The 13,899-nt window shown below is 40.9% G+C and overlaps 1 protein-coding gene across 1 annotated transcript in view; it reads right to left on the bottom strand.

The window, feature by feature from the left end:
• The window catches only part of LOC311208916 (bifunctional heparan sulfate N-deacetylase/N-sulfotransferase 4), a gene marked incomplete at both ends in the record, with an annotated part of 84,207 nt that overhangs the window by 7,431 nt on the left and 62,877 nt on the right, over positions 1–13,899 (bottom strand). The window contains 4 exons of the mRNA XM_084285949.1: positions 923–1,097; positions 2,736–2,859; positions 4,234–4,330; positions 6,163–6,345. Coding sequence (XP_084142075.1) covers positions 923–1,097; positions 2,736–2,859; positions 4,234–4,330; positions 6,163–6,345 — 579 coding nt within the window. The remainder of the gene's footprint in view (positions 1–922; positions 1,098–2,735; positions 2,860–4,233; positions 4,331–6,162; positions 6,346–13,899) is intronic.

Below are 13,899 nucleotides of genomic sequence, written 5' to 3'. Positions count from 1 at the left end.
CTGCCCCACTCTGCACCTCTGTCTGCCTCATGCCGGAGCCCCGGGCACAAGGAGAGCTGGGGAGGCAAGCTCTGCCAAAGCAGACGCAATGTTTTACTACTCTGCATCTCGCTTTGGCATTCGTAAAGGTGCAAATGAGATATTTAAAAGGGAGCAAGTTGCAGCTCTAAGCCATGTTTTATTTCTTGTAGAACTCTTGATAACAGTATCAGAAACGGTGTACTTTATGCTTATGGTAAGATTATTCATTTGTGTCCTTTTAAACATGGCATTTAGTATTTCTGTCATTTGTATAACTACATGCTTAAGTGACTCTTTAAAAAACAGCATACAGACTTGCTTATGGAGAGGTGTGGACTCAGTAAAAGGCATGAAAGAGCCTCCTAGAGTTTCCTAGGAAAACTGACAGACTTTCTTTTGTTTCCAAGGAGAGAAAAACATAAACAAAAACAAAACAATAACAAACCCTACTCCACAGACACAGCTCATTTTAACTCCTTGGAAACTTTAGAAGGCATTGCATACATTTGTACACTACCGCATGTTGCTCAGCCTGGAAACTGGAGGGCTGGATGAGGTGCCAGATTCTCAGCATAAAAAGCTCTGATTTTCTAGCTAGGCCATGCTTATTTTCCCCAGTGCATCTCCCTGGGTAAGGAGCATCGCTTTTCCTCCATGCAGTGTCAACTGTAATTGAGATTAAACTGTTTGTTTACAGCTAGTGGCAGCTCTGTGCTGAGAAGTTTCATCATTTATGACACTGGTGTCACAGGTGCCAACTGCAAAAGATGGCATTCAGCATCCTTCCACTTCTACACAGTGCAAACACTTTGCAATAAATCCCATTCTTTCTCAAGGACACAAATTCCATCATCCCCTGCTGTTGATTTCACTGTCCGTTTCTTGAAGGCAAGGTCCATACCTGGTACCAGGAGTATGCCCGATCGGATGGGTCAATGAGGATGGTGATGATCTTGGCTTTGGGGATGAGGGAAGCAGCTCGTTTAGGCGCTTCCTCAGAATGGAAATAGTTGGCACTTTTCTCAAAGAGGAGGTTAGTGGTGATGTTGGAAGGAGTGGGGAAGAAATCCATGTACCTGGGAGGCAAAGAAACTAATTAGAACAAGCAGTGTCATAAATGATATGTCTGCATCCCATTTCATTGTAGGTGAAAAGGTGGATTTTCAGCCATAACTCACAACAAGCAAAATTAAATTTCTCAGCTCACTCCAGGAATGGAATAGGGGGAAGAGAACTTGGCTCTCAGTACTGGTAATAGCTAAAGCCTCCATGAAGTCAGGTAATTAGGTTTTTCCTTTGATGGATGGGATTTTTGCTAATAAGTTCAGTGTCAGAGGGAGATCTCACCAGTTTGGAGTGAGTTCAGTTTTAACTGCAGAAAAAAAATGGGCAAAGCTTCAAAATGTCAACTATTTAATTTTAACATTGTTGGAATATTTCATCTTGGAATTGACAAGTCTTTTCTCTTAGACATTTTCAGGAAGCAAGATTTTAATTTTGTCTTTGAATGGTCTTTTCCATTCAAAATTGATTGGAAGTAAAAATGTATAATATAGGAAGTTCAATCAAAAGTGTGAAGAATTCAGATGAAGCGAAAAGTAAAACTGTTTTGGAGGCATTTTTTGGTCCCTTTAGTTTGGCTGAGCACTCTGTGAGCTTCCAGTTTTGGTGTGGCTAGCTGTTTTTGTGTACTTTCTGTGGAAGTAAAGTATGTGGGACCTCACCCTGTGCACACAACCCTACTAACCTCTGAGCCTACAGGCCAGTCTCAGCGAAATGTGGCAGAAGGGGTCTCGGCAAAGCCAGCCTCTTCCTCTATGTTGTGTGCACAGGGCTGCAGAGGAGAACCCCCATCACCACCATGGAAGAGAGAAGTACCTTGATGGAAGCTTGCACTCTCACAGCGTTTTTGTGGAAGAAAGGCTGGTTCATGAGGCTCCCTGCTGCCCCAGCCACTGCCACACTGGTGGGACAAGCCCTGCTCTCCCAGCCCTGCTCCTCCTGCGCCTTCTCCTCCTTGTGTAGTACACCATATACTCCATGGTTGCTATCTGCAAGCTCTTTCTTTACGCAGTATGAAAAATAAATGAGAAGCATTTCTTTCTCCTCCTTTTTCATGACACCTTGAAAAAGATTAATCTGTTTCTACATAGTGTGATGTTTGTCTTGTATTTCAGTTTTCATACAAAGATGAAGAGTGCCATTCCCTGGGGAAACAAAAGCCCTACAAAATGTTTTTCTTAAGCAAAAATAGTTAAAGCAATGTTTAAAATTGTAATAGGAGCATCAGATGAAATTCTTTATGGAGGGCTTTTTTTTTTTCTCATGAGAAGCCGACCCTTATTTCATGAAAAGCACTGTTTGAAGAAAAGGAGTGTAATTCAGCCCCTTCAAAATTGATACAGCTATGAAAAGACAGAGATGCTATTCATTATTAAGACAGACATTGTAACTGAGCTTGCTATTGTATTCATTTCTGGAAAAAAAAAAAAAAAAAAGAATTTGTGACTGTAATATCTAAACAAAATTAAGGACTTGATTAAATGTCCCATCATTACAAATTAGTTTCTTATTCTCTCTGATAATGCCAAGCATAACAAATTCATCAGTAATTATGTAGATGTCATACATGCTTCTGTAATTGTTTCATTGTGTTTTAAAGTGTATTAATAATGGACACTTTTTTTTTTTTTTTTTTTTCTTATTCTTCTTACCAGTCAATACCCTTGTGATAGTTGTTTCCATTGAAGAACTGAACTTCTTCAAAAGTTTTTGGACTAGGGAGATTACTGATAATGGAAGGATGCATCAGAAGAAATAAATAAAGTGCTGTTGTTCCTACAACACAAAAAATAGCATTAAGGAACAGAAAAAAACATCATTGACTTTTTTTTCTTTTTTTTTTCATTTAAGAAAGTACTTCTAAATCAATTCACACTGAAATATACAGGAAAATTAGAAAGATTACCTTTTTATAAGAAAATTTCCTATTGATGGAAAGCACAAGGTGTTTTTAGAGGGAGTGAAGAGTATGTGCAGATTTCTTCTGTGCTCATTAAATTTTTCCCATTTCCAGACTCTGAATTCTACTCTCTGGGGCAAGCATGATACTGCTGGTGCTGACTTTGCTTGCATGCTTACCTATTTATTTATCCAGTGATAGAATTTGGGCTGGTTTGCTTTTAAATTATTTACATGCACAAATATTTCAAAAGTACTAATCGTGGAATTATATTTCTGTTGCTCCCAGAACCACACTTCTGTCCTCTGTGTATTTTTCCTGGGTTTCCTGGTGTTGTTGAGGAATAAAAACTTGTTCAAGTCTTCCAAGTGACATTGTGTATTTTGTCTATATTGTCTATCTGCCAACAAACCTGTATGTAATAAGTGTGCTTTAAAATTCCAGTAACAATAACTTTTTGTTGTTATTTGTTTGTTAAAAAATAACTGAAAATGTTATATGTTGTTAAATGAAATTTCAGGAAAATGTGTCTTTCAAACTACTCTTCAATGATTTTATGCTACACAAGCTATCATTGGACTATGAATCAAGACCTGCTGTCTCTTTGTCACTGTCACAGAATTTCTATATAATCTTGGATTAGTCATTTATTTCCCTGCCTCAATATCCACTTTCTGCAATACGTCAACAACAGTGATAGCTACCTTGGGAGTGGGAATATGTGGCTTAATTTAAATAATGCCCTGAGACCCCCAGAGGCCTGAAAGGTGGTAAATGTGTTGACTGTCAATTAGGGTCTCAAACGGTGGGGACGTAATTTGTCAAATAACTTAATAACAAACTTAACTTAGGGCACCCTGACAGCATGTTTCTTTATGGTGGAAGTTCGCATTGCTTTCTCCTGTGTTGTCCTGCGGTGGGCTGAATCCAGAATAGCTGTATACAGCTATCACGTTTCCAGCTTTCACTCCCCAAGGCTTGTGTCAGCTGGCTTTGAAAGTGCAAAAGTACTTTGAAGCCACCAACCACATGGTGCAATTCTGTGTGTTATTCTTATCTACGGCTGCCCTTCAGCAGTTGGCGTGCAAGGCAGGTGTATGCACAGGCTGCTCATTGCTGGGACAGGGCTGCCAGAATTGCTACGTCCTCAGGGGTTCCAGGATTTCAGCACCTTCACTGACAGCAAGAGCCAGCCCTGGAAAGCATCGGAGCACCAAGCCAGCACAGTCTCAGCTTTCATTACTTCTTACCTGTTTTCTGGGGTCCAATCACAAGAAATTTGGGTAGGTGGTCACATGTTTTGTCCCTGGACCAAATATCCCTGTGTCGTTTATCATCACATGGATTCTGAAGGTGAAAAAAGACATCTGTGTACATCATGCCAGGGATGTCCTAAATGTTTTGTATGCATGTGAGACTTTGTAGGATCTATACCTTATGCACTAACACCAGTGCATTACACAAAATAGTAAAATTCCATATTTCCACATAAGAGTTTATTCCTGCCAAATATTGAGGTCACTGGTAGAGATCCATAGAAGCCCTCCCATTGTGGCAGGTACTTGAGCATTCAGGTACACCAAGCCCCTTAATATCTTCCAGGACTGATCCTTACAGGGGTCCCAAAGAAGTCAGTAAAGCTAAACAGCTTTGCAAATACTGGAAGGGAAGGATCCATGTCAAAATCCACACCCTCTGTGACTACTGCATTTCCTTCTCTCTGTTAGTCCAGCCATTTTCATGAACTTGTAGTCTATAGGCATGTAGGTATGCAGGCATGTGGTCCCTTTGACTAAAATTGAATGTATATATAATGGTTTTGCATGACTGAGGATTAAGTTCAGTCATTAGTGGGGAAAAAAAAAAAAAAAAAAAGATTAACACATTGATTTAATCAAGTTTTCATTTGACGTTAGAATGGAAACCTCTGTTTGAATACCTTAAAGGCATTACTTTCAAAAGTGACAAAATGGTTTCAGATACATAGTACTTTTAGTGCCAATTTTAATTTACATAAAAACCCAAAAGGAAGGACGAAATAGAAATGTGGGATATTACTGATCTCCTTATCTTTCTACTACCTGTGAATGCAAAATAAAAATGTGTGAACAAAAGACCCCACAGGAAAGGTTAGGACTGACAGTTCTTTAAAGCAGTTAGTGTATGGATCCTGCTTTTGTATGGTATTGGCTGGTAATAGAAGATACAGTTTGCTAGTGAATAAAGTTAGCAAAATATAATGGAGAAAATCATTAAATGATGTGAATTGCTGCAGCTCCACTAAACTCAATGGGAATATTATCGATTTATACTTCTTTTGCATCTGGGCCAACAATAATAGGGAAATTTTTTGCTCCTTTGTACCAGTGTAAGCCTGAAATAACTGCATGGATCTCCATGGTGTCACTCTGGATTCAAGCCTGCATAGCTAAAAGCACAGTGTGGCACATCATATTCTGAATAAGAGAAGAGCCAGACATGTACAACAATGATTAGGAAATTACAGTGCCGAGATTACAAGCAGCACTATCGTGCATTTACAGCAGAGATAGAAAATAGCCACTGGTGGGCTGTGCAGAAACCCTTCTCCTTTCTTAAAATAGCAGCTATTCTGCAGCGCTGACTGCTCTGCCATCCCTTCTCCTTGCTGCTTTAGTGAAGGGGGTCCGGGTGGTGTGAAATCCTTGCAGCTGCAGTGATGCAACACTGGTGACTCCCCATCAATGGACGCAAGAGTTCTGCGTTGTTTGCCCTGGGGTAGCACTTGCTACGGGCTGCCTGTGTTCATCTTGCTGGTAGCGTGCCATGATTAGTTAACACAGTGTGATGCATCAGAAAAGCTACAGAAGGAAGGGGAGTCAAGAAGAGAGGAGGGGAGGAAAGCTTTCTCTCAAGTGTAAGGCAGTTAGTTGCTTTTAAAAGTGCCTGATTTGGAGCAAGAGTAAGCTAACCCATTTCTATTTGAAAGAAGTGGTCTTTCAAGAGAATTTAAATAACCTAAAAAGGCATACTGGAAGAAATAACACATTTTAATGTGAAGCAGGCTTCTTAATTTAAGTGTTTTTTTGTTTGTTTGTTTGTTTGTTTTTGGTTTGTTTGTTTGTTTGTTTGTTTTTTCCAGGAAGATCCTTATTCCAACAAACAGTGCAATCGGAGGTAGGAAGAGGCTATGACACTACCTGCCAAAGAGGGTCCGTCTGCTCAGGGAAGAGCTCAAAGTACTTGTGTGCCAGCTGGAGGGGGGGCAGTGTCTGCAGTTTCAGGTTTGTCGAGCTCTTCACAAAGCTGGCTAGGTTCGCAAAGGTGTATAGCCCCAGGCGGTCGTTCCCATAATTAGACAAATGGGTCATGAAGATGCTGATCTGGGAGAGAAGAGAAACCTTTCAGTCACAGGACATCAGGGGACAGCAGCATCTGCCTGGAAGGGCAGTCATGGGGCTCTCAGGATCTTGGCCAATCCCTATTTCCCCCACTCAAAAACAATAAAAGAAGAGGAGAGGGTTGAACTGGTCCTATTTGCTAATCTGTCTGCCAGCTTCAAGCCTAGACTTTGCCATATGTGCACCATGCCTTTAAATTCCCCCTTCTCATCTCAGGGGATGGTATTCACTCATGGGCTCTCCACAGACGGGCATTCAGGAGATGCATTAGGAGATTCTTTATTCTTCTGGTTTTATTTCTTTTGACAAACCACACAGAAATAGTTTCTTGCATGGCCCTGTTTGCTTCCTTATCCCTGCACTATGGGGTATGAGTTTATGCCACATGCTCGGATTTGTGGGGAGCAGCACTGTGTTGCTTCCCAGAGCACCAGCCTTGCTCCTCAGATGGGCAGGCAAGGATTAATTCCAGAGCTGCTATTTACAGGATTAATACAAAAATCTGACTATTACGCTGTCTCCTCCAAATTCAGGGTTGACCAGTTTGTTTAAAATGGAAGATAAAAAAAATCTGAAATATAAAACTTTCAAGCCTTTATGGAGGATGATATCTCAGCTGAATATCAGTGTCATTGATTTCTCCTCAAAGGCAATAAAACTTCTGTCTTTTTACCAGTCTTATTATGGTTCTCCTTTACATGAAGAACTTTATGTCTGCTGCTTTGTAGATCTCATCATATCTTTCTGAGGGATAAAGAGAAGAATTTGTAAGAATAATGTGCAGAATATATTTCCCACTATTTTCTTTAGACGAGGTGATCAAACTCAGTTTCAGCATTGCAAAGGTCTGTTTTACCTGTAGGTTGTCATTATTTAGCTTTCTGCAGATGCTGTAAAACAGGCTGTTGTCATTTGTCTGTTTTGTTCAGTGCATTGGCCTCAGATAGGATGCATAGTGAAAGTGGAATTTAGTTATACTGTTATGGAGATATCACATCACAGCGATAACTGAAGTATATATATATATGTACCTATATTTCCATCAACAGCTCTGAAGCTGACAATCAATAATATCCAGAAAGTAAGTACTAATTAATGTGACTACAGCAATTAAAAAAAGGCACGTCAGGCAGTGAGCTTCTTAACAACGCCATGCTTCAAGGAGTCTTTAATGTGAAGTAAAAACCTAGAATTTTAATGACAAGTACAGCAAACTCCAGAATACAGTGGTGAGGCATTTAGGATTTTGCCATTGTACCTTAATGCAGGAATTTTGGGAAAAGTGAAATAAAGCCTTGTGCATTCAGTGATCACTCGTGGTAATGCATCCAGAGTCCGTAAGAGTTTTGCTTTTCCCATAGTGTTGTGCAGCTGCTGCAGCTGCAAATTTCATAGGGCAGATGAAGAATTTATACAAGCACAACGTCGTCACTGTCCTTACACATGAAGTCCTCCTTCACATGAAGTTTAAACTATCTTCATATAGTTTATATATTTATGGATGACTTTTATGGAAATGCCCTTTCATAGAACTCCTGAAGCCTGAGAACAAAACGTGGCCTGAGCCAGGTATAACCTAGCATAACCTAGCATAACCTGCATAACCTAGCCAGGATGTAAGTCTGCAGACAGGGATGGGTGGTTGCATCTTTTGGAATTTTTTAGGTTCTGAAGCACCTGAATATGAAGAGGTTAGTCATCAGCAGTGCGGACTCCTGTTTCACAAGTAAAGTGCTTGCTTTACAGCTGGGTATCTATGGCCAGGTGAGTCTCCTCTTGCATGATCAGGAAGGGGAACTGACAGCACAGCTGAGGGCTGTTGGCAGCGGGTGTGAGCTTATAAAGTGCAGGAGAGAAGGTTCCAGCTAGTTTCCAGGGTGGCAGTGGAGGGTTTTGGTTATCAGCAGACTCAGTGTGCGCTCAGGTCAGTGGACTTTTTGTCTCTGGAGTGAAGCTGGGAGTAGTTTGAGTAGTGTCTTGCACATGACTTAGGCAGGGTCAAGGGTTTTTAGGCTGTGTTTTTTCTTTTGAGGTCTGAAGCACAAACTAGGCATGCTGGAGATGCCAAAGTGTATGGGCTGTATTGGCACCCAGGTCTCTGAGTTTGTCCTGGATTTGTGTGTCTCAGTGGGGTGGTGGCTGGGCACCCCAGCAGCTGAACTGCTGGGAGGTGGTAGGCCTCAAAACTAGGGTTGTCCTGCTTAAACTGGCTGCTAAGTGCTCAGGTGCCTCTCAGGAGGGCTGTTACCAGTAATCCATTTGGATGGTCCACCTGATTGCTAAGAGCTTTCTGAAACAAACCACTGGTACCACCTGAAGATTAAGCTCACCCTTCAGTATGTGGCTGCTTGGCAGTTGTGGGCTTGAGTGCTGTGGACAAAAATACTGTGTCTGTAGTGCACCATGCTGTTCTGCTTTTCAGAATAACCACATAACAAAAAGCCACAAGCTTTCCACTCTCACCATCTTGTTCTGCCACCCTGGTGGTACTTTAAGTGTCAGCTCACAATGTTTAAAAACATGTCCATTAGTTTGTTAGATTATTTATGAGGCTTTTAGTACTTCTATAAGGTGAAGATGGATGGAGCTTAGGAGAAATTGTCCCTTATGGCCCATCTGCAGTGTGTTTGCACTGTGCCTATTTTATTCCACACAAGGTAATTTATTCTTCACTTTTATTCTGTTCTGAGCCTCCTTTGAGCAAAGATTGGCAACTATACAAGATTTTTTTTTATCTGCCTTACTTGGTGGATTTCAATGCCTATGTATTTTATGAGTGAAAAAGTTTAACAAAAATTAATATTAAAATTGTTTTAGACTTTATGCATGTCCATATGTTGTACCCAAGAACCTTATAAATAAGGTAACTTTCTTATTTTCTTCGGGTTTCCAGTCTACTGGCCTTTTTTGAATATGTCTCCCCTCCAAGAATTCATGCAAACCCTTTCAGATTTAGAGTTCAGCTCCTAAAAATGTGTTAAGTGCTTCCTACGAACTATTTAGAAATGATGAGAAGGAAAACACTTGTAGGAAATCTTGATAGAGAAGATCATCTTGTCTCTAGGTGTTTTCCATTCTTTGTTAAGTATCAAAGCACCTGTCAATGACAACATTATTGTAGCAATTTAATATTATTGCAGCAAATAACATAGGCACGTAAATCTACTTGCTCTTTTTGCTTATTTACACTTGAATTTGGACATGACTTTTTATGTAAAAATGTACTTACTGGGGATGGATATTAGATATTTCAAGAGTTTCATTAGGCTTCACTCCAGTCCAAAAGAGCCAGTTGATCGCTCTTTATAGACTCAAAGGATCTTAGCTCTCAAATTATTTGCTCCTTTGATCTTGTTTAAAGTGAAGAAAGCAAATGTGATGTTTTATACACCGATAAAACTGTCTAATTCTTTGCCATCTGCTTCCAAATCTTTTGAGAGAAAAGATTTGATGGGTTTTAACTGTTCATGTTTAGAGCATGGATGGAGACGAGTCTGTTTTCCTGCTGATGCTTCAATATATAGCCTAGAAATGTGCTGAGCAAGCATAATGTTGCTGCATGCCTTGGGGCTGGCACTATGATGCACAACACGGCTGCACTGCTTTGCTGTGCTGTTTTGATCAACACAGAAGGGAATCAGCCTCACGGGCAGGAATGAGGAAACCACTGAAAACCAATGAACATCCCTTCCTGTAGTGCTGCAAGCAAAATTGGGGAATAAAGGAGAGAAGACCATGTTTCTATACTTCCTGAGACAAAATGCAAGATACAACACAGCCTGACAATAACTAGCAGCCAGCACTTTGTCAAGGTGGGGTAATGCTTTTAGGAGGTAGGCAGGATGCTGCTTATGCAGCAGTACAGTACAAAGGCAATCAATGGCTTCAGATTCCTGAGGCTACAGAAAGGGCCCTGTGTGAACTGCATTTCTCTTAGGGTTAAGCTAGTATAAGCAATGTGTGTTAATAAATGTGCAGAGAGATGCTGAACACAATCCCCTACTATTAGTATACAGTCTATAGTCAAAGAGGTATGCGAAACAGGGTTGGTTGTGAGTCACTTTGCTGGTGATTTTGCCTTGCCAAGGAGCTAGAACACAGACACTTTGTAGGAGAACAGTGTTCAGACAATGCTGCAGTTCATATGGATGCAGTATCTCATTAGCTTTGGCAATTCCCCTCTCCCTCTGTAACTGATCAGTAATATTTAGAGGGCTAAAGGGGAGAGAATGCTGAAGGTAGGCAGGAAAATTTTTGCTTTTTTCTTTCTGCCATTCACCCTCTGATCCTGATCTCACTTGCCGTTCTCTCTCATACTCCATAATACATTTTTTCTCAAAATCACTTTGCCTCCTCTTTAGTCAGGCCCTTTTGTTACAGAAACATTCATTTTATTTTTTTTAATCCCCCGTTTTATTGTATGCAGATAAGAAACATCTACAGCTTTTTAGCTGAAAGCTATGACTTTCAAAGACTTGTATAGAAATTGGGAATTTGGAGACTTACATTTTGGTGGTGACAAAACTGAGGCATGAAGGGATGGTATCATTTGCAGAGAATTAATCAGTATGCTAATGGAAGATTAGGAAAGGGAAACCAGATAACCTTTGATTCACCTCCATACCTGCTGGACAGAAAGACAAGCATTGTCGCTTCTGAAGAAGAGAATTGATGTTAAGTTCAATTTGAATGGGTAGATTTCTCTGTATAAAGGAATTTTACCCATCTAGTGACAAATACCTGGAGTCAGCGTTATAAAGTCAATGGGATTTCTCTTCTTAAACCTGTTCCTCATTTAGGGAGATGAGTTAACATGAAGTCCTTTCCCTGTAGAGCAACAGATCTTTAAGGGTGGAAGTCATTGGCACGTACTGCCCTATGTATTTTTATGTAAATATGTTTATGCAAAATATTCAATCTTTAATCCTGCTTTTTGTTGCTCAGCACTGCAACCGTTCAAATCAGTGCAGGTGGCCCCATCAGAGTGGCTGGAGCTGGCACAGTATGTGTTGCCTCAGTGGCCATGGGATACTGCAGCGGGGCTGGTACCCTGTGTGGGGTGAGACATTCAGCACTTCCAGGAGTATCTTATTTATACCTATATTACATGGGAATGAAGGGAGAGATGTAGCCCACCAGCTGGAAGTTCCAATTTTACTATTGTAACAGGCTTTTTTTTCCTCCTTGTTTCTTTTGCCTACTCTGTTAACATTTCAAATAGGTGCACAATTGTCCGTAACTTTTATCTTCTCTACAAGAAAGAGGTGAGAGGACAACAGCGGTCCTAAATTTCTCAGATCAGTTGTGCAGTTAATGTCATTCTGGTAGGTAAATCATATTTTTTTCCATCAGTTTGGATGGACAGAGGCGGAAGGATTTTTTACATCTCTATCTGACAGGATCCAACAGAAGTTACATCCTACATCTGTATATTTACCAGCCTCTCTGCTTGTAAGTCATAATATTTGGTTAGCGTGTTATTAACAAACCTGAACCGTTGTGACCCAAGACAGCTGAGTATGCAAACAGCTCCTCCGGAGCAGAGAAGCTGTCAGCAGCTCCCCAAGCAGCAGGGCTGGGGCGGCTGCTCCGGCAGGGAACAGGCAGCTCCTGCTGTATTTCAAAGCATGGTCAGATGATGACCCATTTTTCTTCCCTTTGAGAGCTTGCCAGGCTAATTAAAAAGATAACACCCCCCAAGCAGAGGGTAATTAATGCAGGGTGCAAACTTCTGGGGCTAGTGAGATGGAAGTGAAAGGGGGCTGGGGGCTTCATGTACAGCTGGATTTGGCAGGCGAGGCTTTCCATAGTGACTCATCCAACACTGGCCACTGGTGTGCGATGCCCAGCATCCTTCCCTGCAGCAGGCTTCTCTGGGCCTTCTCCTGCTGCACTAGGGCACTCTGGCAGGGTCAGGTCTAGAAATGTGTAGTGGATACTACACTGGGGCCCCTTGGTGTCTGGCTGATGGGAGGTGCTGGCATGGTATGTTAAAGAAATAAGGATAAGCAAGCAGCATGGGAAGGGGCTCCTGCTACCTGTAAAAATCTGGCTCTTCCTTATGTATCTATGTAAATGTAAAATAATATCTGGGTTTGCTAGTATGGTAAAAGGTTTGTTTCCAAAATTATTGGAATATCAACCTTTGCTTTAGCTACTTGTAGTAGAAACTGCATTCTCTGCTCAGTTAACTCCATTTCTCCAGAAGCACAGCCCCATGTACCTATTCAAGAATAATATGGATGTTTATTTCCTTCAGTAAGTGCAAAACTCAGGATAGCCTTAACTAAAAGGAGTCACAACTATGTTATAACATACCTCATTAACATGCATAGACTGTTTTTTTGTTAATTTTAGCTGTTGCTTTGTTTAGTAATATGGAGAATGAGAATGAGAACAGTTGTCAAAGAACCCAATAGAAACATTTTGTAAGGCTAATGAAGTCTTACCAATATGCATGCTCACAGTAATATCGTGTTATGTATTTGAATTGCTGGGTAAAATCTTCCAGATTATACCGCAGGGTATAATGATGATTAGATCTAGAAATTGTACCTTTTAGCTCTCCATTACAATGTGCCTTTGCTAAGCACTGTGTGGCTAAGCGCTGTCTCCTAAAACATCAGAGGAAGGTCTGTTTACTATAGTGTACTTGGACATGGGAATTGGTGTTTCTACAACTGTAGATATGACCTCAGGTATACTGGTAACTGTGCGGCTTTGACTACACAATTCTGCCACCTCAGCTTGTGTTCAGACTTGTCTCCAAGCTCCTTGGTTGTGACTGTGTTGTTGCAATGCCAGAAAAAATTCAGTATCTCATCGGGGAAACTACTGCAGAGCTCACATCTTTGTCCTGCTTTCCTGCCAGCAGGTTTTTGGGCAAAGGTTGGCTGCCTATCTCTAGAGGGCACTAGTCTACTCTAAAACAGCAATATTTATTTCCTTTTTTGAGGGGGAGGATCATTCCAGAGAACTGCAGACCACTGTAGAACCTGCGGCGTGGACATGGTTTTAAAGAGAAGTTGGCAAAAAACAAGCTGAACTCTAGTGGGATTTTTAGCCTGTCTGGGTGATCCAGATCATGCTACCAGCAGTCAGGTAGCTGTGAAAATCCCATTAGCTACATTTTCAGGGGCTTCAATTCCTTTGCATGTGACGTCAGGAACACAAATATACTGAATATTAGAGAGTGAACTGACTTCCTAAAACAGAGCCCTATTGCTTTTGAGTTCCATCCTCTGTGTGCTTGCATTTGTTTACTACAGGATTTTGTTCACATGCAACTTTGAGTTCAGGAATGTCTGGTGCTTCACTTCAAAGCTGTATCTTTAGTAGACTGAGGGTAAATCCCACCCTCAGCTAGTGTAAATCCAGCATGACTGAAATGTGCAGCTATGTTATTTGTATAGGAAATGATATTAAATAAAGTTGCTTCCTGTGTGTATCCCAGAAGCTTTGTGTTCCATAGCTGACAATGTCATTGCTATCTTAGCTAATTAAAAATTATGAAATTATCACAAAGCTTCTGGATTC

This window comes from Netta rufina, assembly GCF_964035555.1.
Source record: "Netta rufina genome assembly, chromosome: 4".
In the NCBI taxonomy this organism is placed as follows: Eukaryota; Metazoa; Chordata; class Aves; order Anseriformes; family Anatidae; genus Netta; species Netta rufina.
This window is presented reverse-complemented; position numbering and strand designations above follow the sequence as displayed.